The 26,671-nt window shown below is 40.8% G+C and overlaps 1 protein-coding gene across 5 annotated transcripts in view; it reads left to right on the forward strand.

The window, feature by feature from the left end:
- Positions 1 to 26,671, forward strand: part of ACTN1 (actinin alpha 1) — an 84,539-nt gene that overhangs the window by 44,134 nt on the left and 13,734 nt on the right. For 3 of the 5 annotated variants that reach the window (XM_072115495.1, XM_072115498.1, XM_072115497.1), the window contains exons 8-14: positions 4,173 to 4,258; positions 17,779 to 17,871; positions 19,143 to 19,373; positions 22,588 to 22,735; positions 24,645 to 24,795; positions 25,638 to 25,746; positions 26,345 to 26,485. In XM_072115495.1, the coding sequence (XP_071971596.1) occupies positions 4,173 to 4,258; positions 17,779 to 17,871; positions 19,143 to 19,373; positions 22,588 to 22,735; positions 24,645 to 24,795; positions 25,638 to 25,746; positions 26,345 to 26,485 (959 nt within the window). Of the gene's footprint in view, positions 1 to 4,172; positions 4,259 to 12,321; positions 12,408 to 17,778; positions 17,872 to 19,142; positions 19,374 to 22,587; positions 22,736 to 24,644; positions 24,796 to 25,637; positions 25,747 to 26,344; positions 26,486 to 26,671 lie in introns of all 5 variants that reach the window. The other 2 variants (XM_072115496.1, XM_072115499.1) reach the window with 1 other exon arrangement.

The following is a 26,671-nucleotide window of genomic DNA, read 5'->3' on the forward strand; positions in this document are numbered from 1 at the left end:
AGCTGCTTAAGAAAATTTAAATATTAGGGCAATAAAGTTTCTGAAACGCTATCGGGGACATGAGGATTAGCTCTAAAAAGGGCTATCCTCACGTCCCATTCATCCACCTACCACCCCTTCTTCCTTTATAGGTAGATAGGTAGGTTCCCTTTAAGCCTATGGGAGAGAAAAATCTGCATCAAAGCAGAGTTTTCATGCAGAATTCCCTCAGCCTAAAGGGATGGGGGAAAAAAGGAGGAAATTCCACATTAAAAAAAATGCAACACAAAAAAAACGTGTATTGGATACAGATTTTTATGTGGATATTCCACATTTTGCAGACAGCCGAATACTTCTTGAACTTTGAGGCAGCGTATTTTTCTGTTTTTACCTGGATGCCACATTGAATTTACGATTGTAATTTGTTCCTCTTTATAACTGCGACATTTTTCCTAATAATATTTTAAGCGTCTAGCACAACTTCAGGGTAGGCCTTTGCATAAGCTTTGGTTATATTACAGATGACACGGGAGTAAATTATCTCAATTGGGATATGATGTAATACATTTAATATACCGTATAATAATATATAATATCAATAACAAGTTACTGCAAAACCTCTTCAATGTCGTGTATGCGTAAAGTGACATGTAATTAAAGGGCATGTGTCATCAGAATATTACCTGTTTTGTTTAGGCTTAGAGATGAGCGAGCACTAAAATGCTCGGGTGCTCGTTATTCGAGACGAACTTTTCCAGATGCTCGAGTGCTCGTCTCGAATAACGAGCCCCATTGAAGTCAATGGGAGACCCGAGCATTTTTTTGCTAAAACAGAACAGTAAAAGAACAGTGCTTAATTAAATATTCCTGATGTTTTGCTTGTTAGAACACATTGAAATAACACTATTCTTCACTTTGCAGATGTGCCCGCGTATCTCCGAACCGAATCGGAAGACACGCGCGCACATCTGCAAAGTGAAGAATAGAATTAGAACATTAAAAACAGTGAATACAGGACCATTTACATGCAGAACACATTGAAAGAACACTATTCTTCACATTCCAGATGTTCCGAACATCTCCGAACCTAGTGGGAGACACGCGCGAACACCTGGAAAGTGAAGAATAGTTTTATTTCAATGTGTTCTTACAAGCAAAACATCAGGAAACATCTAATATTTTATTAAACAATAAAAACACTGTTCTTCACTTAATTTAATGCTCGATCGCGAGCAGGGGAAATACTCGTCCGAGTAACGAGCCGGTCCGAGTATGCTAATACTCGACCGAGCAGTATACTCGCTCATCTCTACTCAACATATTTTTTATGAATTTCTGTTTAATTTACTTATTTTTGATTTCACTGCATAAATGATTTATCAGTTTTCATTAGGATCAGTAAACTTTGTAAGAGATGGTCATTTCGTTATCACTGGCAGGTCACACATGGCGTTTGTGTGGCGTTTTTAAGCGCTTTGCAGAAACGCATGCGGTTTTTACATGTTACCATGTGTTTGGTTGGTTTGAAAGCTTTTTTCTTTTTTGCTGGAAGTGTAAGTAACAATTTTCACAGCTGCTTACACTTCCAGCAAGGAAGAAGAACTCTCAAACCAGCCAAACGCATGGTAACGTGTAAGACGCGTGTGTTTCTGCAATACGTTTAAAAACACATCACAAATGCCACATGTCACCACACCCTCAATGATACAGTAACACAGGAACCTACTATTCACAATAGATGAAGTAAAAATAAACCTGCAATCGGATAATATATATATTATAGGTGATGCATTGAAGGTTACATGCAACATGGCTTAGTAGATTATCTACCCACTGTATAATTTTTGTGCTCAGTGGCATCCGGAGGCTCAGGATAAACATTCCCAACATGTCCTAAAGGTTAAAATATTAATATTTTAATAATAAAGGTCAAAATATTAATATTTGTGCTTAAAGGGATTGTCCAATTTGAGTAAATAAATATTATTGTTTGTATAATATAAAGTTATACAATTTTACAATATACTTTCTGTATCTATTACGGTTTTTTAGATCTCTGCTTGCTGTCATTGTATAGGAGGCTTCATTGTTACCTCCATGGATAAAGTCATGTCATGGTATATCCCTGGTCAAGTGATGTCACACAGGTGCACAGCTCCTTATATCCCTGATCATGCTCATTTTTTCACAAAGAGTAATCTGAGCCGTGTAACATAACAAACCGTACATCTGTGTGATATCACATTTGCTGGGATATAACGAGCCGTGCATCTGTATGACATCACTTGACCAGAGTTATCATGAGCCGTGTACCTGTGTGACTTAACATGACCAGGGTTTTAACAAGCTGTTCACCTGTGTGACATCACTTGACCAGGGATATAACAAGCTGTTCACCTGTGTGACATCACATGACCAGGGACATAACAAGCCGTGCACCTGCGTGACATCGCTTGACCAAGGATATAACAATCCGTGCACCTGTGTGACATCACATGACTGGTGATCTAACGAGCTGTGCACCTGTGTGACATTACATGACCGGTGATCTAACGAACCATGTACCTGTGTGACATCACATGACCAGGGATATATGACCAGCCATGCATCTGTGTGACATCACATGACCAGGGATATATAACAAGCTGTGCACCTGTGTGACATCACATGACTGTTTTCTATCCATGGAAGTAAACAATGAAGCCTCCTATACAATGACAGCAAAGAGAAATCTAGAAAACAGTGAGGAATTGATACAGAAAGTAAATTGGAAAATTGTGTAACTTTTCATCATACAAACAAAAATCATTTATTTGTAGAAATTCAGCAACCACTTTAAGGAGTTTCATGCTCATCCATGAGGGGTATGCCACCATCCCAGGATTGTGTGATTATGAGAACACCTTTTTGTCCATTCAAACAGCGTCCTGTAGGAAATAATGCATGTCATGTTTGTGTGCAGTGCATCATATGTATTTCATATGTTTGTTGAACTAGTGGATACAGATAATATTTCATAAACCATTTTACCTCTAAAATACCCCCCAAAAAACCTGGAAGTCCCTGAGTTATCCTCTTGTGTGAAACCTTTTTAACTTTTTTTTTTATTGGTCCAAATGTATCATTATTAAGGTAAAGACTTTTGCCCACCAGCCAGTTTGGTCCGACCACTTATGGGATATATTGGAAGGAACCTAGAATCACTGAACTGAACACATGTCTGGTAAATGCCAAAAAAGGCACGGAGCAAATTGGTCAAACCACACTGACTAATGGGTAAAGAGCTTTACTCTAATTATTTTTCTTTAAAGGACATCTACCACCAGGATGATGGATTGTAAACCAAGTACAGTGACATACTGGTGTGTGCCCCCTCTGGCAGGATCGTTTATTCTTTTAGCTTCTTATGCCCTGGTTTATAAGAAAAAAAAAGGGCTTTAAATATTATGCAAATGAAGCTCAAGGGCTCCAAGCTCCATTAACTCCTATGGAGCCTGGAGCCCCTCGGACTCATTTGCATAATTTTATCTGGTGTTCTTGATCTGGTGTTAGATGTCCTTTTAAAGGCAATTTGCCATCAGTTTATAATAAACCAGTGGCACTTACTCATAGATCCAGGCACAATAACTGTGGTATTCCTATTATATTTGTTATCCATGTGCTCCTTCCTTCTAAAATCAACTTTTAAAATTGTGCATAAGGGCTCCTGGGGGCATTACCAAAACTCTCCATGCTTTAACTTCACAGCCTGTCACCCTCAACATTTCACCCCTCTCTGTGCCTGATGTAATCTCATGGCAGCAGAGGGCGTTTCAGCACACACTGGGGGGTAGGGTGCTGCGGCACAGTGTAACAGCCTGTCAAGCTGGAATACGGAGGAAAATTGAAAAATTACCAAAAAATGCATATGAATACAAATTGAAAAAAAACATATTAATGCTAATAAAAATAATATATATTTAATGGAACTGAAAAGCAAGGACTTCACATAAGAGGATGAGAAAGGAGCTTATATATTAGGTTATAAGTTATATTTTATGACCCTAAACTTTTTGCAGCAGCTAACATTAACCCTTACCCATGGTCTGTATAATAATGTGTCCCTCGCAGTCCCTGCATGGTGTTACTGTATGTTTTACATTTGTTCCCATCTCATTTACTGAATCAACATGCTTTAACCCTTTTCTTGACAGACATTGTTGGGACGGCTCGCCCTGATGAGAAGGCCATCATGACCTACGTTTCTAGCTTCTATCACGCCTTTTCAGGAGCCCAGAAGGTATCCCAGGGTTCCCGTATCTCTCCAGTCCTCACATTGTTCCTGTGGCTAATGTGCAAATCTCTCTCCCTTTCTCTGTTTTTAGCACCGGGATATCCTTCCTTTATAGTCCTTGGGATAGTCACTAGTGTAAATGTTCTTCTTTCAGTAAACTTTCCTTTTCATCATCCTCCTGTAGCCACTAAACACATACTTTTTAGTAGGATATGCTCATTCCTAGAGGGAATACCCAGAGGAATATCGGGAGCAATTTCTATAGTGTTGTTATGTTTCTTTATACATCTGTTATTTAGTCACTACATTTTACTATTATCTTTCACTACTGTACAGTATATATCAGTATATATCTTGGTGGCTGTGGTGGCAATATTGTAATGCATTCTTTATTTAAAGGGATTCTGTCACCAGATTTTCCCCCCATTAAACTACTAGTCCCCTCCTTTCTAGAATCCCCTCCTTTTGTGTGAAATCTCACCCCTTTTACCTATAAAAAAAATCTCCTCCACAGTCATGTGAGAATGAGAAGAGTCAGATTTGCCGGAGATGAGTCAAGTTTAGAGGCTGCAGGGGAGTGACATTTCAGACTCCCCTATCTTTTGTTCTGTGGTGGAACCATGATTTGGTGTCATGTTAAAGATGACAATCTCCTTTTTCAGATTGCATCAGGCTTCTGGTTTTGTGAGATATCACAGTTAAAGGACATCTTCCACTACTGTATGCAAATGAGTATGAGGGGCTCCATAAGTGTTAATGGAGTCTGGAGCCCCTGAGGCTCATTTGCATACAGTGCTTCATCCTGGTAGTAGATGTCCTTTAAAGGAATAGGTGGTAACTGGATATTTATATGCAACTGTCATATCCAACTATATCTAAACTGCCTTTACTGCCTTTACAGGTTGCATCTGAAAGATGAGATTATTATCTTTAATATGACACCATAGGGGAGATTTATCATGGCTTGTATGCCTGAAAACTGTGACCTCTACACTGATTTGGCAGGGAAGGGGCGATGCTGGTTCGTTCAGCGGGACGCGTGGGGTGTCCCTCCACACTGCCTATAGCCTGCACCCTCTTAGGCGAAGGCCAGGGCGCAATTCTACACTAGCTCCGACCTGATTCCTTCCGGGATCTATCGAGCGGTCAGAGCCTCCTGATGGATCCTGTGGCGGACTGGGGCACTATCATACAATGCCACACTTAGCACCAGGGTATGATAAATGTGCCCATTTGTTACTAGTCACAATAGTACCAAAGATGGGTTCTAACGTGACTCTCCCCCTGCAGGGGAAAAAAATGACTCTCCTCTGCTCATTTTCATATGACTTTGAAGGAGTTTTTTTTATAGGTAAACTGGTGAGATTTCACATATAGGAAATTCTAGAAAGGACATTTTATATCCTACCTGAGGAGTTAGTAGTTTCATTTGATAAAAGTCCCTTTTAAATAACTATATGGAAGTATTATTTGTCCAACACCTGGAGCTGTTTCTGGTACATCATTGAACCTTATAAATTCTAGTTCTTTACACCATTTGAAGAACAGTAATATCAAATGAAGGAAATTGCTTCAATGAGCCATTGACAGTATAATAGAAAGAATAGTAAAGGCTACACTGTGCAGGCCCTCGCCCTAATGCTGCATAGAACTGATAGGACTGTAAGTGCTCGCCGCAGGAAGGCTTCTTGCTGATGATAATATTCTACAATACACCATTGTTTGTTTTTTATCGCCACGCTACATTCTAATATTAGCCTATAGGTGAAACTTTGCTTTACTAGCAAATATTTGGGTTGAAAGGTCACATGATACATGCTAGAACATGCATATCACACACCATTCGTGAACCACTTTGGTGACATTTCAACTCTTAGTCTTGATACCCCTAAAAGCTAAAGTGAGAGATGGTGAATGTTTTAGAAGGAACAATTAATTACCCTTCATGTTTGCTAGTATCCAGTCTATAATTCATTCTATTTAGGCCCCCATATCATTTTGGAAGAGGGCTGTGCAGATTCAGAACAGTAAAAGTTTTTACTCCAGTTACCTGATATCTGCAACCGAAAAGAACACTAGAAGTTCAGCTCCCTATCTCGTGTAGTGGCTGGTGCCTGAAACTGCAGCTTAGCTCATATTCTATTGAAACATATTGAACAATCACTAAGAAGATCTTTCACTACCTCCTACACAAACATACCGTAATTTAGGGGTTGCTTCACAGATTCGGGGCCACTTGAAATTTTCTTTCTATCCCCCATGGTTACTAAGATATCAGTCCCGGGATCTGACCATTATATTCCTCTCCACCGTCGGAGAGGAGGTGCTGGAGCAGAGGGGTGTTGTGTTATGTGTCTCAGGGTTAATCATAACACACACACCCTCCTCCGCTCCAGCACCTGTGTATGTAAATATAATTTTGTTGGGTAAGATTCAGTATAAATTGTCTTTTAAACATTTGTCTATATGGATTTCTGGGTTTAGGAGTCCAGTGGGAGGTCTTATCAGTGAGGGACGGTCTTCCATAAAAAAGTGTGCAAATAGTACAAACGTAGCTACTGAATCAGGTCCGTATTTAAAAACGCACGGCAAAGGCACCGTGTGACGGCACCCTAATATTTGCCTGCAGATGGTGCTTTTCAGCTCTGACCGCATTATGATGGTGACAGACCCCCTTTAGAAAACTACATTTCAAGTACATGAAGTAGTCAGTTCAGAACTGTTAATGCATTTGTATTCCAAAAATTTGGATTTTGATATCTGAATGATTGTACCAATATATTGGGGTGTTTTGGGGCAACATCAACTGATCAGGGAAAGCAGCAGGCAAAATTCCTTGCACAGTATCACTGCTCTAACCTATAGATACGACTCTTCCTTACTTCACATATGTTTAATCTGGGCTTTATGGATAGGACTTTTTTTTTTTTTTTAACCAATATCACACAGCTCCTCTGTAAATTGGCCATGGACTCCAAATTGCTGTCATGTAAACTTTTGTTCAGTTGACATCTATCCCCCTGAAAGTGCGTTCACACGGGAGATGAACACATTGTCACAACAGCTAAGAAGAGGATATTCAGCTAATTACATTGGTGTCAACATTGAGTGTACAAAAGTGCGTTAATGCAATGTCAGCATTGCATTAAGAAATGCATGTGTTAACACAATGTTAACAACTGTGTTAATGCATGCAATTTTTTTAAACACAGTGTTGACAGCAATGTAATTGGGCAAATCTCCCCTTCTCAGCTGTTGTGAATGCACCCTGAGGCCCCCCAGACACATGCACACTCAGCTGATATTGTTTATGAGTAATCTGCTGCCAGAGCTCAAAACAAAATCCAGCTGCCTGATTTTCGTCTTCCCGGAAATCCTCCAATAGTGGAGATGTGGAACATCCTAGACGCAATATATAGTGGGGCAGCTCCATAGGTGGCACTGGCCAGCATTAATCTAATAAGGGTGATTGCACACATGACGTTTTTGGTCCGTTTTTAAGCATGTATTTTCAGGCCGTTTAAGAACGCATACGTTTTTGACCATTTACCAAACGTTTGGCTGCTTAAAACCTGTTTATCTATTAAGAGAATTGGAAAAAACGGTAAAAAACACATGTATTAAATGGACTGAAAACGCATGCTTAAAAACGGACCAAAAACGCCATGTGTGGCAATGCTCATTGCCCTTTTCCTCGGCCCGAGTAGAAAATAGTTATTACTCTTCCTTTACATAGTATTATATGGCGTGACAGCGTCTAGGGAAGGAATCAGTGTTGTCTTCTGTAGGTCACACATCGTTCCACATGATCAACACAAATACCATTGCTTGTCTGTCTGATCTTTTATCTGTTCTTTCCAAGAAATGACTGATTTTGTAACCTCTTGCTGGCAGGCATTAGAGCTTCTTAGGGATATTAATCATGATCTTGATCCCTTTAAATATCCCATATTGATGATGCTATAAAAGAACATATAGATATTATCAGCTGCATTATTCCATCCAGTGGGTAGTTACACCATTACAGCTTGTGTCTCATATGCCCGCGTCTACACTACTCTGTTTTTTCTAGGAACCTGGTTTCGTCTTCCTTTTGGATTTGTACATTGTTTTGTAGCCTGCATTTATGTCTATGTCCTCTGTAGGTATAAAACACTCCAAAAGATAAGATGGTATACTGCTGAGTAACACACATAAAGGGGGCTGTAACCAGGCTATGGCTAGTGTGCAGGCCAGGGGCAGGAACGACCAGTGGAGGTGGTGCAAAGGGTAAAATAATCACAATTCCTGAAATTTCGCTAGGAATAGCGATTATATCATGGTCTGTAAGACGGAAAACTGGTGTACAAGCCCTGATGGATCTCCCCCTTGTGTTTCTACATAATTACTACAGTTTTTGGCTTTACTAATCTACTGGAATAACAGGTACAGGTGGAAGTCTCAAGGGATGTTCTTGTAAGTCTACATTCACACGAACGTATGGGGGATGTATATACGGCCCCGCGGTGAGCGGCGCTCTCCCCCTCCTCCTCTCCCTGGTGCCATTGTATGCCCGCCGTACTACGGTACAACGGGCTTACATCATGTGAATGCAGTCTAAGGCCGCAGTCATGCGTTGCCTTCATAACGCGACGCTAGCGCACAGGGGGCGGGCCTCAGCCCAATTGCATATACGTTTCCAGTGAAACCCATGCGATCAGTAACTAATCCCTGGTATCTTGCATTGTTTTCGGGGCCTGGTTATTGATTGCATGCTTTTGCCTGGAAACGCATATGTGATGGGGCCGAGGCCCGCCCCATGTGTGCTAGCGTCTCGTTATGAACTCAACGCTAGCGGAAGGTGTCATCACGGCCTAAAGGAACCCTTTGACCCTCTCCTACCTCCAACTTTTTTTTTTACCCCTTAAAGGAAATCTACCATCAATATCTATCATGATAAACCAGGTGCAGTCACTCATAAATCCAGGCACCGTGACTGGTAATCTTATATTTCGTATCTATGGCCGCCTTCTGAAATCAACGGTCAAAATTATGCTAATGAGCCTGCAGGGTACCACAGCCTGTGCCTGGATCTATGAGTAAGTGTCCTGGTTTATTATTCTTTATTATTTTTGATGGCAGATTTCTTTTAATAGATTGCATTCTATTGATTCTGACTTTTTGCAGGCCCCCACTGATCCTCAGAATAGGTTTTTTTTTTTTTTTAGTTTTTGTACCTGATATAGCATTATTACATACTGCAGTATTACATACTGTCATGTCAGAGGTCCTGGCCGGAGAAAAAGGTCTGACCCCGCGCTCTTGAAGGTACAGAACCAAATTGGCATATTGTCGACTAACAGCACTGATTGCTCAGGAATGGTGAAGCTAGGGAAAAAAATTACCACTGAATCAATGCTCAGCCTCTATTAAAGGAGCTGGTGGAGGTTGCTAAAGGTTCTCTTTAAGCTCTTGCTATAGAGCTGTACATTGTTATTCACTAATATACCATTGGTTACAGCAATTGTTTCCTTTCTTACCGTTGAACATAATATAGACTGCTGTATTGTTATAGTGTATTCATAAGGGACTCGTCAGAATGCTTTTGTAGTATAGACCTACTGTATGCAACAAAAATTCCCCTGACACATGTAGATCAATAGGCCCTCATTATATCAAAATAAGGCCAAAAGGGTAATTCAATACCACACCACTCCACTGTCAAAGGTTAATGCATAACTAAACTTTCATCAAAATAATAATAAATGAATAGTGCAGATGTTAATAGTAAACTTTGTAATATACTTTATTAAAGCACTATGTCCCTGTGTCCTTCCTTTACCCTCGCCTTTCTTCTTTATGTAAGAGGGCTGGCCACTTTTCAATAAATCTGTTCCATTAGACATGTCTCTGTATGTATATGTACCTGTAACTTTGCCTTTCTCTGCTCTCACCATGCAGCCCTCTTCAGTCCGTCCTGATGGCATACCCCTTTGAGCCTATTTCTCTCACTGTCCATCTTATTGACACAGGAAGAGGGGAGGGGGGAGAAGGATGAGTCATAATCTCCTGTTGCAGCTCCTCATATTCATCGGAGCTCAAACATTTTAGATTAGCTCTAAAGTAAGTAGCAGCACTGCTGAATCACTTGATGAACATTCAGGAATTATTATAAAGACAGTAAAGGCTCATGGGCAACTTATGTAAAAAGAGTGGCCAACCCTATTAAGTTTTCAGTGGATACAGGACAGAAAGTTGTTTTACTCAGACTGCTGAGAGATAAAGGAAGTGTCTAATGAATGTGCCCTTTACAAGACAGTCGCTGGGTAGTCTAATCTCCTCAGAGAGCTGAGGGTGGATTTACAGGTGGCGCTTGCATTGCGTTTACAAATGCATTGTGAATCAATGTGAAATGCGAATCTGCATTTCCAGTGAAACTATCAGCAACAAGCACCTGGTGTTTTACATTGTGTACAAACAAAACTCTGGGGGCTGGTTACTAATTGCGTGTGCCGCTTCACTGCAAATGCAGATGCTATTGGGCCAAGTTCAGTCCCTTGGGTGTTTGCATTGCTTTTGAAAACGCAATTCAATTGCCACATGTGAACACACCCTGAGTCATCAAGGGAAATGTTCTCTCAATATGGAAAGAGTTAGGGTGATGACACACGTGGTGTTTTGAACGCGTTTTGGCACATTTTTAAGCAGTCCATCAAAAACCGCATGCGTTTTTAACCAGTTTGATTTAAGATAATTGGTCAAACCTGTCAAAAACGGATGCGTTTTTTGACGGACTGCTTAAAAACGTGCCAAAACGCGTTCAAAACGCTACGTGTGCCATCACCCTTAGTCATTGGCCTTCTTATTTGTCTGAAGTGGACTTCCTATATAATGGTCATGAAAAAATGCACTAAGAAGAAGCTTTAAACTTTGTAGTATATTACAAAGTTTACTATTATCACCTGCTCTATTCATTTGTGAAAGTTATAAAAAAAAAAAGAATTGCTTTAGAGGTTTAGTTAGACTTTAGATTAGCAGCAGATCTCAGCAAATTTTAGAGTATTCATATAATTTCAAGTTATCCTCCAATTTGCTTGGTTGTGGTCTGATGAAGAGCCGATCTATGGAATGACAACATATAGATGTGAATAGAGTTACCGCTCATTGTATTATTTGGGAATATAAGGGACTCGCATTCTAGTTATAAGTGGCAGTCACACTTCTACCAATAAGCAGGTAGCAGGTTAGCCCCTATGCCAGTGATGGCGACCCTTTTAGAGACAGAGTGCTTAAACTACAACCAAAACCTACTTTTATGTCGCAAAGTGCCAAGATGACAATTTAAGCAATAACCTATTGATCCCAACTGTATCATAAGTCTTAATCGTATTGGTGTTCTGAGGACACCAATACAATAGAAAGAAAATTTGGATTGTAGCTTCCTTACAGTGTCCCCTGAAGAGGAAGAATCGGGGAACCCAGAGCAGGAGCTCCAACCATAATCCATCTGACCACACCTTCTCGCTTCTTGTGTTGTCCTGGCAGCCAAGAAGGTGTTGCTTTAAAATAGCTTTGGACCGCAGGAGGAAACCTTGATTCATGCCTACCAAATTTTGTGCTGGGGTGATGGCCTTGGTGCCCACAGAAAGGGCTCTGAGTGCCACCTCTGGCACCCGTGCCATAGGTTCACCACCACTGCCCTATGCTATGGATATATGTAGGGGATTACCAGAATATCACTATAAGGTGGGCATTGATAGCTGTTGACCACATTTTGATATTTAGCATATTTTTTGCATAACAATGTTTTTACTGTTATTTTATAATGACCAGATACCAGTATATTTTGTCTCCACCAATTCTTAGAGAGAGGCAGTAAAGGTTTACACCACACAAACATACTGCTTAGCCCGCCTGTAGTGGGTCATCTTTCTACCCCCTTTGTACAGTATGACTCCGATTCTTCCCCCGCAGCACATTATGTGAATCCTTTTCCCATTTTTAACCCTGCTTTCCTCATTCCATGTGACTGTTCTTGCACTTTGCTTCTCTTTATCCTTTCAAACCTCTTCTTTTCCTTTCCTGTACAGATATTTTAGGGACGCTAAAGCCGGATATGAAGGCTTTAATGACCTATGTGTCATGTTATTACCACGCCTTCTCAGGTGCTCAGAAGGTGAGATATCATACGCAATAATCTTCCATCTTCAACCATGGACCTTATGTGATAATTCAAGGGTCCTTTATACCACTCTATATAAATGGTGCATCTGTGCCCTATGTCGTTGTTCACATGCCATTTAAGTGTTAGATGTTTAACACCCACCTGTACATCCCTGTTGAATGGGCATTCACTGTGACCAAACATTTATATCAGAAGTGGACACTTTATAAAATCTCCGAATAGCTACTAGTCCCAGTATTCCTTCAACCCCAGCCTTGTATATTTAATCAGCCTAATATAAGAATCTACCATATTTTTTGGACTTTACAGCGCATCGGATTATAAGGCGAACCATCAATAAATGCCTCCTTAAATGTCATTATAAGGATGAATGACCAGCAGGTGGCAGACCTGTGCACAGCTCAAGGTAGCTGATGTCTGTAAGTACGGTTCATATATAAGGCGCACTGGACTATAAGGCGCACCTTTGATTTTTGAGAAAATCGAAGGATTTTTTGTGCTCCTTTTATAGTCCGAAAAATATGGTATATCAATATCTTATGTACACGTAAGCTTCCATTTTTATATAATTTGGCCTTAAACGGCAGACTGGGACTATGTGCTCACTCATGTTCACCATTGGAAATTAAGGATTTATCCAGGCATACATAAATAAGGCTCAATCAACAATGTGACGTTCTTTGGGGCCATTAGTAAAAAAAAGCAGGGGTTTTCCGACATATAGCTTTACAGCATGCCATAGTAGTTACAAGGAAGACACTTTCCTATCTGATATCACTAAGGTCAATGCATTTGTTTTGCACTGACATTGTCCATCATCCATTGGCCGAGAGGGAACCTGGAAGTCCCTTGGTTGGTGGTGGACTAGCAGTGGTCATTTAGTTCTAGAGATGGCCACATGTCCCACCTACACCATTCCCAATCATAAATGTATCTAAATAATGCAGTTGAATATGTGAGAGCCAGTGCGGTCTTACTTATATTATCCACATGAGGTTACATTGGCCACCATCTACTGTACTCCTGACTCTTATGGCATGCTAAGTCAATGGTCCAGAAAAAGCTATTTAATTCTTTAGGGCAAAGGATGAGCCTCATTGATGTATTACTGGAGAATCCGTCTGTATATTAAAACTGTATATTTTGAGATTTCCTTTCAGTATAGGATATTCATTAAAACATATACATATTACAATATTACATATTACATGGTACATATCACACTGACCGGGATTACTACCAATATTATATTATGGTCCTCATGATCAGTCTTTCCCTTTCTTCCTGCTTTAGTCCATTCCATATTTTCTGCTGCTTCAGATCAGCTTTGCAATTCCTTCTCTATATATATCACTTATAGCAGAGGTTATATTTTAATCTCAGTATATAACGTCTTTATCACATATTCTGCCAGTTTACCTTGTATCAAACCAACACAAAGGATGCAACAGTGACCTGTAAGGCTATGCCCACATCTACAGTGCAGGTTTGGAGGTGTTGTCTAGTACAGGTGGTCCCCTACTTAAGGACACCCGACTTACAGACGACCCCTAGGTACAGATGGACCCCTCTGCCCACTGTGACCTCTGGTGAAGTCTCTGGATGTTACTTTAGTCCCAGGATGTAATGATCAGCTGTAAGGTGCCTGTAATGAAGCTTTATTGATAATTCTTGGTCTCATTACAGCAAAAAAATTAGAAAATCCAATTGTTACTGGGGCTAAAATAACATTTTGTCTGGAGCTACAATTATAAAATATACAGTTCCGACTTACATACAAATTCAACTTAAGTACAAACCTAAGGACCCTATCATGTACCTAACCCGGGGACTAGTCTACCCCTGAAGAATGTTTAAGTGTATCTGCACACGTAGTGTAATGACAGTGGAATTTACCTCCATGCTAATTTTGCGGCCATTTCACGGGCATCAGAGGTGTAGTGCACACCTTTATTTTTCTTCGAAACTTTGATTTCCTCGCCCCAATCCATAGCAATTAGATGACATCTATCATAAAGTTTGATTTTTTTCTTTTTTTGTTATTTATTTTTTTTCTGCACTGCTTATGTATTATGCTGCAGATTTATTTATGCCTCACGGCACATCTTCTATGTGTGTGGACGCCCTAATGGCTTTAATTTTTTTAATATGCTCTTGTTCACATACCTACAGGGGGATATTTATCAGGGTTTCTATGCCAGAAAACTGGAGTGAAAGCCCTGAAATAATTGTGATTATTTTCCTCTTCATGCTTTCTCCGCAGCAGGTGGGCATGAAAGGGGCGAGTCTGTGCGATACCTAGACCATATGAACGTTAGCATGGGTTGCGCTCAAAAATACACCAGCTAGCAGCTGGCGTAGTTTTGGCTAGAGCCACAGCCACCCACCGGTTATGCCAGGAGGTCTAAGCCTTTTGAGGTATTATAGAACCTGTTCTCCGTTATTTGCGGCCTATGTTTTTACAGTGTGTAAGGTCGTCTCACGCTCGGTGATAGTAGAAAGGACTGCTGCAAACACGGACCATAGGACTCTATAATTTGGGCATTCAGCCCATGGGAATCATTTTTCCATCTGCTATTAATTGAATCAAATCAAAACAGATTCTACATTCATGTCCATGTAGCCTAAAGGCAACGGTTAGAGGTGGTCACAGCCCTGCCCCTAATACTGACATCTCTGAATAGTAACTCAATCATATTTATGATATGCCCTCTTACAATCTGAACTGAAATTCAAGACTGTATTTACACACGTTATCAGCTTCTATTATACCAGTATGTATTTTAGGTGATAGTTACCAGGCAACTGCAGTATCAGTAGTATATAAGTAAACTTACTAAAAACACAACTGAGTTTTAAGGCAACACCCTAGTTCACTGAGCAATACATGTCATTTGACTTCCTCTTCTGTTGAGTTATTAAAATTTAAAAATTCCATTCTAAAGTTTTTTTTGGTTCTATAGCAAAACTGTGCCTATTGTAGTTTTTTGCCGTCTTGCCTACAATCCTAGCCGCCCCCCCTCCTGTCCCCCTCCTACTTTGTATTCCTTGGAAGAATAAACTACTATCCTCATACTCATTTTTTTAATTTTTTTTTTAATTTATTGTTATTTTGGAATTTTTGTTGCTCTATTTTATCCTGGTTAAAATTACTTATTTTTTATTTATTTAGTAAAATAGAAAGGACGAAATAAAAAAAAAATACAACTTAAAAAGGAGCAATGCTGCGGACTGAATCCCCAGCTTGATGGCTCCAGTGTTTATCAAGGCCCTCACTAGGTTGTGACATTGAATGTGTGAAGATGTCCAAATATTTGCCAGTGATTTAGACATTCCCCATGCCTTGTAACATGATGACCCGTCATTAGTCTTCTCCTTTGTTTTACAAGTTCATGACTTTGTGTGAAACGTAACCATAATGGGGCATCATTCTCTTAGGCTTCACATACTAAGGCAATTTGTAAAAGTTTGGTATATCTTCTTTACATACGTTTGTCTGTGGATGTGGGATTCACACCCCGGAATCTAAGTACATATATCCTGTTCATGTGGATGAGATCTATGTAGAGATGCACTCTCCCAGCAGCCATATCTTATGACATATAGAAGGCTCTGTGCACTGTTCAATGCTTAAATGGAATCTACCAGCAGTTGTGACAATACAAAGCTGCAGACAATGCAAGCTATTGGCCCTGGAGATCTGTGTAACCTTATTGTTGTGAATGTGGTTAGTAGTGGCAGGACTATGAAAAGTGTAATTATAATCCAGGCCAACAATGGCTTTGCATAGGTTTTTCAGCCTGAAGAGCTTTCTGCACTAGTACCTCCCCTCTGCTACCAGAAGGAGGTATGAATTTTGGTTGGATACTTATAGCAGCCAGTCAGAGCAGAGTGGAGGAGTTGTGGAACAGTACATTGCAAAGAGCAGAAAGCTCTTCAGGCTGAAAAACTTGTCTAGAGAACTGGAGGAACTTCAAACCTGGATTAAGAGTTGACTTTTCCCAACCTACTGATACTTTCTGTACACTCAAAAGTATGAGTAGACCGATCTCTAGTGCCTATTCCTATAACTGTCTGCAGTTTAGCATGGTCCAAACTGGATTCCATTTTAAGCAGACAATGGGACAGGATTCTTGGTAGTACTCCATGCAGCGTTTCCATAGTCCATTGCTGGGCAGAGATCCTCTATATAAACGTCTAGCCTGATCATCCTTCTTGTATTTTTGCATTCATCATTAAAGACTGTTTTCCAATATGTCTTTCTCGTGCAGATACTATTCATTTTCATACCTGTACTTTCTCATGCTGGTTACAGGCTCTTGACCAACCCTGTCTCTTCTAAGTGTTAAAGGTATAGGCTAAGTCCTTATAGACTTGTGTATACTAATTCTTGTCCTCCTTCACATCTTATATATCTGACATTAATCCAAACTAATGTATGTGTGTGGTTTGCAGTCAGTGTGAGAATACTTATTGTTAATATTGATGGAACCTGAGCATGATTTTTCCATTTCCTATCCATATGCAACAGTAATTTGGCTGCACTGGGTTGGTGTCTCTTAACCATATTATCGTATACTGCATTACTGGCCACGTCATATGCAGGCGATTTAGACGGTTGTGTAATGCAGTGCTATTTTGGATAAAGTTATCTTTTTAGGTTACATCCAAGCAATGGTAGATGTTATCTAGGTTTGACAATAATAGATCAGATCTATGATATTGCTGTTGTCGTCTTCAGCAATATCTCGCCCCTTTAATTTACTTCTAGCGTGGTGTCCTGATCTACCGAACATGCAGATTTTGGCCATAAAATACTACCGGTAAGAAGGTAGACAACTGTCAGATAATTTCCCTGACACCCCCATGCATTTGTACACTTCCATGTGATTGGTGGGGGCCAACCAATAGGAATCCCCACCGGTCGTGGAAATGGGGTTTCTCCAAAGTAGAGGCAGGTTGAGCATGGAATCTAAAGGAATTTTAGAAATTGCCAGTCACCTCATTCTTTATGGTGGTGGTGGAGATTTTTGGATGTCAAGACTTCCTGGTGTGTACATTTTCAGAACCGCATAAGTCTCTAAGCTTTAGAAAAAAATTGTACACAGCAAAATTGAATTCGAGTTAGCAGAGAACCACAGTCTCATTTGTGCCAGTAAGTGCTGAGTAGAAGGGTGGAATCCGTATAGCATGTCATTGGTTTTTATTCTTTTGTTAATTTTGGGGGATCTAACCCCCTCCTCTCACATTTTAACTGTAACTAACTTATTCTATGGCTTGAAAATAGCTTTTTCTCGGCCATATTAACAATGTTTTATGCTACTGTTCTACAATTTTGATTTTCTTACTATTTTTTGTGCAGGCGGAGACGGCAGCCAATCGTATCTGTAAAGTGCTAGCTGTCAATCAGGAGAATGAGCAGCTTATGGAAGACTATGAAAGACTAGCAAGTGATGTAAGTCTTGGGACAAATGATGGAACCTTGTTGTGGAAATGGGAAAACTTGTAGTGTTTGGGACTTAATTTAATCGGTTATGCCATTTACAGATGAACTGTTTTGGGGTGGCACTTGGACCTCTACTGATCCTGAGACTGATTCAGTGATGTGGCTCCCTGACATTCAGTCATTCCTTGCATCGTGGGGCCCCCAGTTCTGCAGGGAATTGCAGTAAAGCTCCAACGAATACATTTATTTTACAATATTAGTGATACCTTTAAAGGGGTTGGCCAGGAATTTATACTCCTGGCATAAAACTCCATAAACTCTCTGCCACCCATTCTAAATATTATGTAGTGTTAATGTAGTGTATAATTAAAGGGATTGTCCAGTCAAAACAAGTTTGCCTTTATTTGCAGTATAAGGGGTAACTTGTTGATTGGTGGGAGTCTCAGTGATGTAGCCTCCTCATTTCACATTTTAACTAGAGCTAACTTATTTTATGGCTTGAAAATAGTTTTTAAAGGGGTTGGCCAGAAATGTATACTCGTGGCATAAGACTCCATAAACTCCTTGTCACCCATTGTTAACATAGTATATTATTAAAGAGGTCACAATTAGTTGGCCTCAATTCGCAGGATAACTTGCTGATAGGTGGGGGTCTCCATGATGGGACCTCTATGAATCACTAGACCTGTGGTCTGTTGCACCCCAATAGAACGGAGCGGTCAATCGCACATGCGCACTGCTGCTCCATTCACGGTCTATGGCACTGGTGGAGATAGAGAGTACAGCCTCGGCTATCTCCGTCAGTGCCATGCGTGACCCCCATTCTCGTGATCCATGGGGGTGTAATTACTGAGACCCCCACCGATCAGCAAGTTAACCCCTGTCCAGCCCCTTTATTATATTCCTAGTATATGTTATGGGACCTCAAATAAGGTTTCTTTCTATATCAATGAGATCCACATCATTGCTGTGCCATATCTGCCTTCCCTGTGTTACCCACATTAGGCATATGGATGGCCCTGCTCCTTTAAATCTATACATTTAATGTTTTACACTTATCATTTTTCGAATGTAGGAAGTTAAAAGCAGAAATATAATTGGGAAACCTGTGACATAATGATGGCAGCACAGTGTATGATAAAATAAGAAATATTAATATTGCAGAAATCTCTTTCTTTAGTGACTTGGGTAATACCCTCTGATACATTTTGGGAACAAGCTGATTTTTGTCCTTACATATGTACAATGTACAGTGCGTGATCATTGTTCTGTTCCGGTAGCTGTTAGAATGGATCCGACGGACTATTCCTTGGCTGGAGAACCGTGCACCCGAGAATACTATGCAGGCCATGCAGCAGAAGCTTGAGGACTTCAGAGACTATAGACGTCTTCACAAACCCCCTAAGGTCCAAGAAAAGTGCCAGCTAGAGATCAACTTTAATACTCTGCAGACCAAGCTAAGGCTTAGCAACAGGCCAGCATTCATGCCGTCCGAAGGAAAGATGGTCTCGGTGAGTAATGGTCCATAAAATATGTATATAATCCTATACATGCAGCACAGTGAAGTGAACATATCCATAAAATAATTCTCTATTCTCTGTGTAATTAAATATATACATTGTGCAGAACATTGCTGAATCCTACTGGGCAGACAGCAAGAGAGAAGTAATTATGCTGAACACAAACTACATTACATAAGCTTCATCTGAATGAAGAGCCTAATCGTTTTCTTGTATGTTTGCAGTTTTACAGACACTTTCTAGAAATTTCATTATAAAAGCACAATTCCAGTTACTTTGCTACTTGTATTTTTGACTACCGGTAATTAAACCCATTTAAAAAAACACAATACATTTTTGTTTTAACCTATTATAGAATCTAGAATAGATAGATTTTTGCCAACAGAAAACCAAAATGTGGCTTTAGGCCTCCGCAGGCAAGTTGAGCGGCTCCCTACTCAACTCCCGTAGTAGTAAGCCACCGCCTCCCCAACTACGTCACCAGGCCGGCTGGCCTAATTTTCGCCCCTGCGCACTTGCCTCTCTTGTCTCTCATGTGCATTGTGTGTCTGACCGGGTCCACGTCCACCACCCCCCACCAACTCGATATGCAACACCCTACACAGGCCCAGGGCAGGAACACCCGTTCCCGCCCACTCCACCGGCGCCCATGCCCCTTTACGCCCACATGGTGTGGCAGTGGTATAGTCGCATAATAAACGCCAATTCTATGTATATAAATTCTTTCAAAGCTGTTGGATGAAGATCTAGCTGCTGTTACTCACTGCTGCTTAGAGCTATTATGTAATCTGCCACCTCAGTGAACTTACCGTATATACATCTTGGAAGATAATAAGAGCCATAGTAAGGCTACCTGCGTATAAACATGTTCAGCCCATGGAAACGGGTCTGTATATTGGTCTGATCCCACGTACTGTACACCTTCCACCAGATATGATGCAAGGACTCCCTGTCTGGCGGCCAAAATGCAGCACAAATACTGTAGGAACTGTAACACTTTCATGGCGCTGTAGTTAGGCCGGCAGACAGGGAGTCCTTGCAGCATATTCCTGTATAATGCGAGAACTCCTGTTTAATGTGAGCAGTTTGTGGGACCAGGCCAATTTGTGACCAATATGTGACTTGTAATCTTCATTTTCTAACCACTTTTTGCAGTCTATAGGAGGCATTTGTCACACCACAGCCAGGAATTGTGACTTTTCTCCCCCCTATGCCATCTCCATGCCAAGTGGGCATGGTGTTTGCCGAGACCGGGATGATCCGGCACTTTAACTAAAGCCTATTCCAAGCTCCTGGTGCAGGTTATAGCGCTATTCTACACCAGGCAGGTCAGAGCCACGTAAAACATGTTGCATGGAGAAAGAACTCACATGCTATTGATTTGTGCAAAATTTGTTGGAAAGATAGTGGTCATTACAAGTTTATTCTGTGAAATATATCTTGTTTGAAGGTGGAGTTTTCTATTCCGATCTAGTTGATATAAACACCTGCTGGTCACAGTAATGTACTATAATAAGAAGGTGTTTGACAGGCCTGTAAAAATTGTGCTATAATACTCCACACCATAGATAAACATGAGTTGTGCTCACTCCCCTGTCACATCATAAAATGCCACTCCAGCTACATTAAAGTAATGTTTTATGGATGTTTGCAGCAGTGTGCCATTATATAAATGGTAATTTGGGAATTTTTTCCAGTTGCTGGATATTTTTCATACACAAAAATATCAAACTTTATAATAAATTTACATCTGAAATTCTGCTTTTTGACCTCCAGTATCAAAGTGATGTGTTATAATGTTTGCATCATGTGTGAAACCATATTGCAGAAGAATGGTTTGATAAACTGCAGTTATGGCTGGAGGGGGAGACACTTGTTTTAATTTGCATAGAAAGAAGGATGAGAAGCTTTGACATGGATGACACAATGGGCAGATTTACTTACCCGGTCCGTTCGCGATGCAGCGACGCGTTCTCTGCGGTGGATTCGGGTCCGGCCGGGATTCATTAAGGTAGTTCCTCCGACGTCCACCAGGTGAAGAGCATCGGAACGCACTCAAGTACACCGGCCTATTCCTGGTGAAGGTAAGTGCAAGCTCCGCGACAGTTTTTGTTTTTTAAATGTGCCGATTTTTCTGAATCCGTCGGGTTTCCATTCGGCCACGCGCCCCCCCCCCCCCATTTCCGTCACGTGCATGCCAGTGCCGATGCGCCACAATCCGATCACGTGCACCAAAAACCCGGGGCAATACAGGAAAAATCGGCGCAAATCGGAAATATTCGGGTAACACGTCGGGAAAACGCGAATCAGGCCCTTAGTAAATGACCCCCATTGAGTAAAACTCGGACCAACAAAAAAGAGAAAAAATGTAATTTTTTTATTACCGCTCCTCTGTGCCTGGTTTCTGCTTACTTCTTTTGTAGTGAGCAGTGTATTTGCATATAAGCATTCAGAAGTCCATCCACCTCAGACAGAGAAGGAGGCTAATGATTAACTCTTTCCATACTTGCTGATTTTTCTTTGATAATTCCACTCCCTGAGATTAGACTATCCAGTGGAAGGAGTTATACCAAATGGACAGCTAAACTTAACCACCAGTGCTTTGTAGAGTTTAAAAATCCAATACAGCCATTAGATGCATTATTTTATATATAAGAGGGCTCCTTTATTTTTTTTTTTATATCTCATTAGCATGTCTGAAAAAATGTCTCATTAGACACTTCATCTAGTTTCTTTATCTATCAGCTGTCGGTGGATACAGGATAGAAAGCTGATTTACACAAAGGGGTTAAATAAGAAAGAAAGGCAGAGCCAAAAGAAGGGCAGAGGATTTTTTAAAACTTTGAATATATAGTTAGACATAGTGATTTGGAAAGAAGAAAATCTTTGTTCAATTCTAGCTGGTGCTAAATCCCAACATTAGGAACACTGGTAACACATACAGAATATTAGCAGATTGTTACCAACCAATTGTCACCAACCAATAACATTCTGTGTAGAAAAACAATTGCAACCTCTCCAATAACTTTTGAACCAATGCAACAATTGGGATGATTAATGATATAGTTTGTGTCCTGGGATCTCTTTCTATAATACTTTGGATGTATCACTGTGTGCATTGTCGGTATTTTCTCTCCTTCTAATTGCTTGCAGCCTTTCTCATTCTTTTGCTGGAAGATTGATAGTGTTCTTCATTCCTTCCCAGGATATAAACAATGCATGGGGTGGTTTGGAGCAAGCGGAGAAGGGCTATGAGGAGTGGCTGCTGAATGAGATCCGGAGGTTGGAAAGACTAGACCACTTGGCGGAAAAGTTTCGGCAAAAGGCCTCTATTCATGAATCCTGGACTGATGGTAATATGATCGTACTGTCTATCCCAGCGCTGACTTGTCACTGGTTCTTCTCAGACTTGTTGCATATTTTTCATATTTTGGGTTAGTTTACTGCTCTTGAAGAGGATGAAGCAACCATGCATCTACAGAGATGTAGAACTATAGCTAACATATCAGGGGAATCTACATACAGAATGGCTGCTTACTATGCCAGCCAAACCAGAGTCTCCTTCATAAGAAAGAGAACCCACTGTGGTGTGGCTGACTACCTAATTTACATATATTTTTCCCAATGGACTATTGCTAACAGGGGCTCCAGCATTTACAACCTCGCTATGGGACCACCGACAGCCTAATTTGCATAGAAATGTCAGATGAAATAGGAATTCTAAAGCTACAAAGCTTATAAAATCTACAATGCTGGTTTCGGTTGTGGGGGAACTTTGGAGCTGATAGACGCCCTACAACTTGCTATGTACTAAGTCTGCAAAATAAAATTGAGCAGATTGTGAGGCTATTTACCATAATATAAATATATATATATATATATATATCTGCTACGCATAGGTTTTGTTTGTTGTAAACCCCTGTATGTCTGTCTCTGAGGGCAGGTTTAGAAATATATGTATGCTGTTGTGGAGCGATAAGATATATCAGGGGTGCCCCACACATTGATGAGATACACAGATTTTCCCAAATGGGTTGAAGGAAGGGGGGGGGGGGGCAAGGGAAAAGCAATATTCTGCCTGCCTGCTTTAAAGGAAACCTGTCATTAGGTTTTCACCATTAAACCTAATGTCAGGTTCCACAGATGTTTTCTTACGGTTTCCCTTTCAGTTATTATTATAAAATATATCATAAAAAAAGTTGCCGCCACCTTTCCAGCAGACTCCGAGCCACAAGAGGCATGTCTTCTCTTCAGCCGAGTCACCATGTAATTTGGGCAATGTCTCCCTCAGCGCCCTCATCCCCCCCTACATCAGGAATTCGATTCAGTGGAGTCCCTGTGTGACTCTGCCAATGTCTCCCACAGCTCCTTCAATCCCCTAACCCTCAGAAATGAGTGAGAAGAAAATAAGGGCGCTGAGGGACATGCTGGCTGTGTCACACAGTGACTCCGCTGAAGAGAAATTCCTGAGGAACGGGGGACAAGGGAGAAGCAAGATGCTAACACATTCTCCATGACTGCTTTAAAGGGAACCTGTCATCAGGGTTTTCACAATTAAACCTAATGTCCTGTTCTATGGAAGTTTCTTACGGTTTCCCATTCAGTTATTATTATAAAATAAATTGTTCAAAAAAAGTAGCTGCCACCTTTTCAACAGATTCACCGAGTCACAAGAGACATATTTTCTATTTGGCCGAGTTGCCATGTAATTCAGTGAATGTCTTCCTCAGCACCTTATCCCCCTCCATCAGGAATCTTCTCCCTCAGCTCCTTCAATTCCCTATCCCCCAGAAATGAGGGAGGAGATAATGAGGGTGTTGAGGGAGATGTTGGCTGTGTCACACAGTGACTCCGCTGAAGAAATATTACTAAGGAAGGGGGAAATTAGCGAGTTCAGGGAGACTCTAAAGAGAAACACTCCTTGTGACTTGTTGAGTCTACTGGCAAGGTACCGGCTACTTTTTTTTAAAACTCCTTTAAAACAGACATTTAAGCTTTGGATTTTTATAAGAAAAACTGAATGGAAAACATAAGAAGACCACTGTGGAAACCGGTCATTAGGTTTGATGGTGAAAATCTGATTACAGGTCCCCTTAAAGTTGTATCAGGCATCCACGGGACACCAATAAAGTTTAAAGCTAAACTTTTACGGTTGGAATAAAAGACCGGATAGGAAGAAGGGTTTCCCCACCCCCACCCCCACCCAATGGCCGACATTATGTTTGTCAGGGCTAGCACTTATGTCCTCTACTTTGTCAACAGGAAAGGAAAGCATGCTGCAGAAGAGAGACTATGAGACGGCAAGTCTGTCAGAAATCAAGGCTTTGCTGAAGAAACATGAGGCCTTTGAAAGCGATTTGGCAGCGCATCAAGACCGTGTGGAGCAGATAGCTGCCATTGCCCAGGAACTCAAGTATGACTGGCACTTTCTTTACTATTCAAAATTTCTTTTTTTTTCTTGTAGATGCAATGTAGCACGTGTGAGGTACATGCAGGGGCGCACCTGCCACGAGGCGAGTTGAGAATCTCGACTCAGGCGGCGCGCCTCCTGGTGGACGAGGGGGCGGCGTCATCCACCCTCCCACCGGCCGTCACGTCCATCCTCCCGCCCAAGCCCAAATTGCATCCCCACCTGTCCGTTCCAGTTTCCCCCACTCCCCGCATACTCCTCTCCGCTCCCTGTTATTGCAGGTCAGAACTTTTCATTGAAGTGGTGCTCAACTGCAAAAACAGACCCATCCAGAGGACAGACTTTCTGATCCTGTGCAACCGCTTTATTCAAACATCCATTCACTATTTATGGGGGAAAATTGCTTTGAACCTAACAAATCCCAATTCTCTCTCCATAGCGCAGGCTAGAGCTGGGTTAATAATCTTCATGTGCTCTGTGTAGTATGGTGAAGGCATAAAGTGATGTATTATCATGCACGCTATTATTATTATTATTATTAGTTAGCACCTGTTCTGTATGTGCCATCTTTCTCTTATGCCACATTGTATTAACAATGAAGGATATTTGCTAATAATCGAGGTGCTGACTATCTGCAGAGTTTATGGGGTAATTGATGGTCCCTATCTGGCAGCACTTATTGAATTGTTGTAGTGGGAGAGAAATGTGTCAATGGAAAAGTCAATAAACAATCCCAGTAATCTGCTCCGCTTGTCGCTCGCCGGTGCTGGGCTCTAGTGGTTTCATGTTGTATTGATTTTTTTTTTTTTTTCGGAACGCTCTGAACTCTGCTCTTTTTCTTGCAGTGAGCTGGATTACTACGACTCTCCAAGTGTGAATGCTAGGTGCCAAAAAATCTGTGACCAGTGGGATAACCTCGGTGTACTCACCCAGAAGCGTAGAGAAGCTTTGGAGGTAGGACTTTGGTGCATTTGTCTAATATAGTCAATAAAATCAGACACTTTTATTTGTAGGAGTAAATATTCTTGCTGTATAACTGATTTCTCTCTGCGATTTATTGATGCCATAGAAAGCATATCACCGTATTTTCACCTCATCGGTCTCCTATTTCTCCTTGCATGACAGTCCTTCTTTATTGTTGTACAGGAAAATGGGTATTTTTACCCTGTATTTTGCAGGAGTACCCCACCATTGTTCATACTGGTGTACACCAACCAAAGGATTGTTCTGTCAATTACTGAGGCAACTTGGATAACAAAAATGTAGTAATCTGTATTCCCCTCCATACTGATCTGTGCACACATCTAGTCACTTTATATGGGTTTGATTAAATTATCATGCAATTCTCTATGGATAGGCTGGAAACTTTTTCTTTGCAGAATTAATTTAAAAAATGTATCACCAAAATAACATGTGAAGGTAGTCCACCTTCAACACATAAGATTATCCTCCTGCCATACATTTTCAGAAAATTATTTATAAGGAATTGAGGACTTCAAGAAAGCAAAGTCCTTTCTATATTTAATGGCTGCATTGTCTGTTAATGCCACAGAAAACCGAGAAGTTATTGGAAACCATTGACCAGCTTTACCTGGAATATGCCAAAAGAGCTGCACCATTTAACAACTGGATGGAAGGAGCCATGGAAGATCTACAGGACACCTTCATTGTTCACACCATTGAGGAGATCCAGGTATGCACATTGTTTTGTTGACTAATGTACAGCAGGGGGTGATGTATCATTGTTTTTTGTCCATGTGTGGCTTTGTTATAGTGCAGTTGCCGTTTTGCAACTTTTGATTGCGCCAAATGAACATAGGACTGTGCAAAGTCGCTTTGACAGTTCATGAATTGTGACTTTCCGTTTGGTTGGAAGTTG

Source organism: Engystomops pustulosus, chromosome 7 (assembly GCF_040894005.1).
Source record: "Engystomops pustulosus chromosome 7, aEngPut4.maternal, whole genome shotgun sequence".
NCBI classification, from domain to species: domain Eukaryota; kingdom Metazoa; phylum Chordata; class Amphibia; order Anura; family Leptodactylidae; genus Engystomops; species Engystomops pustulosus.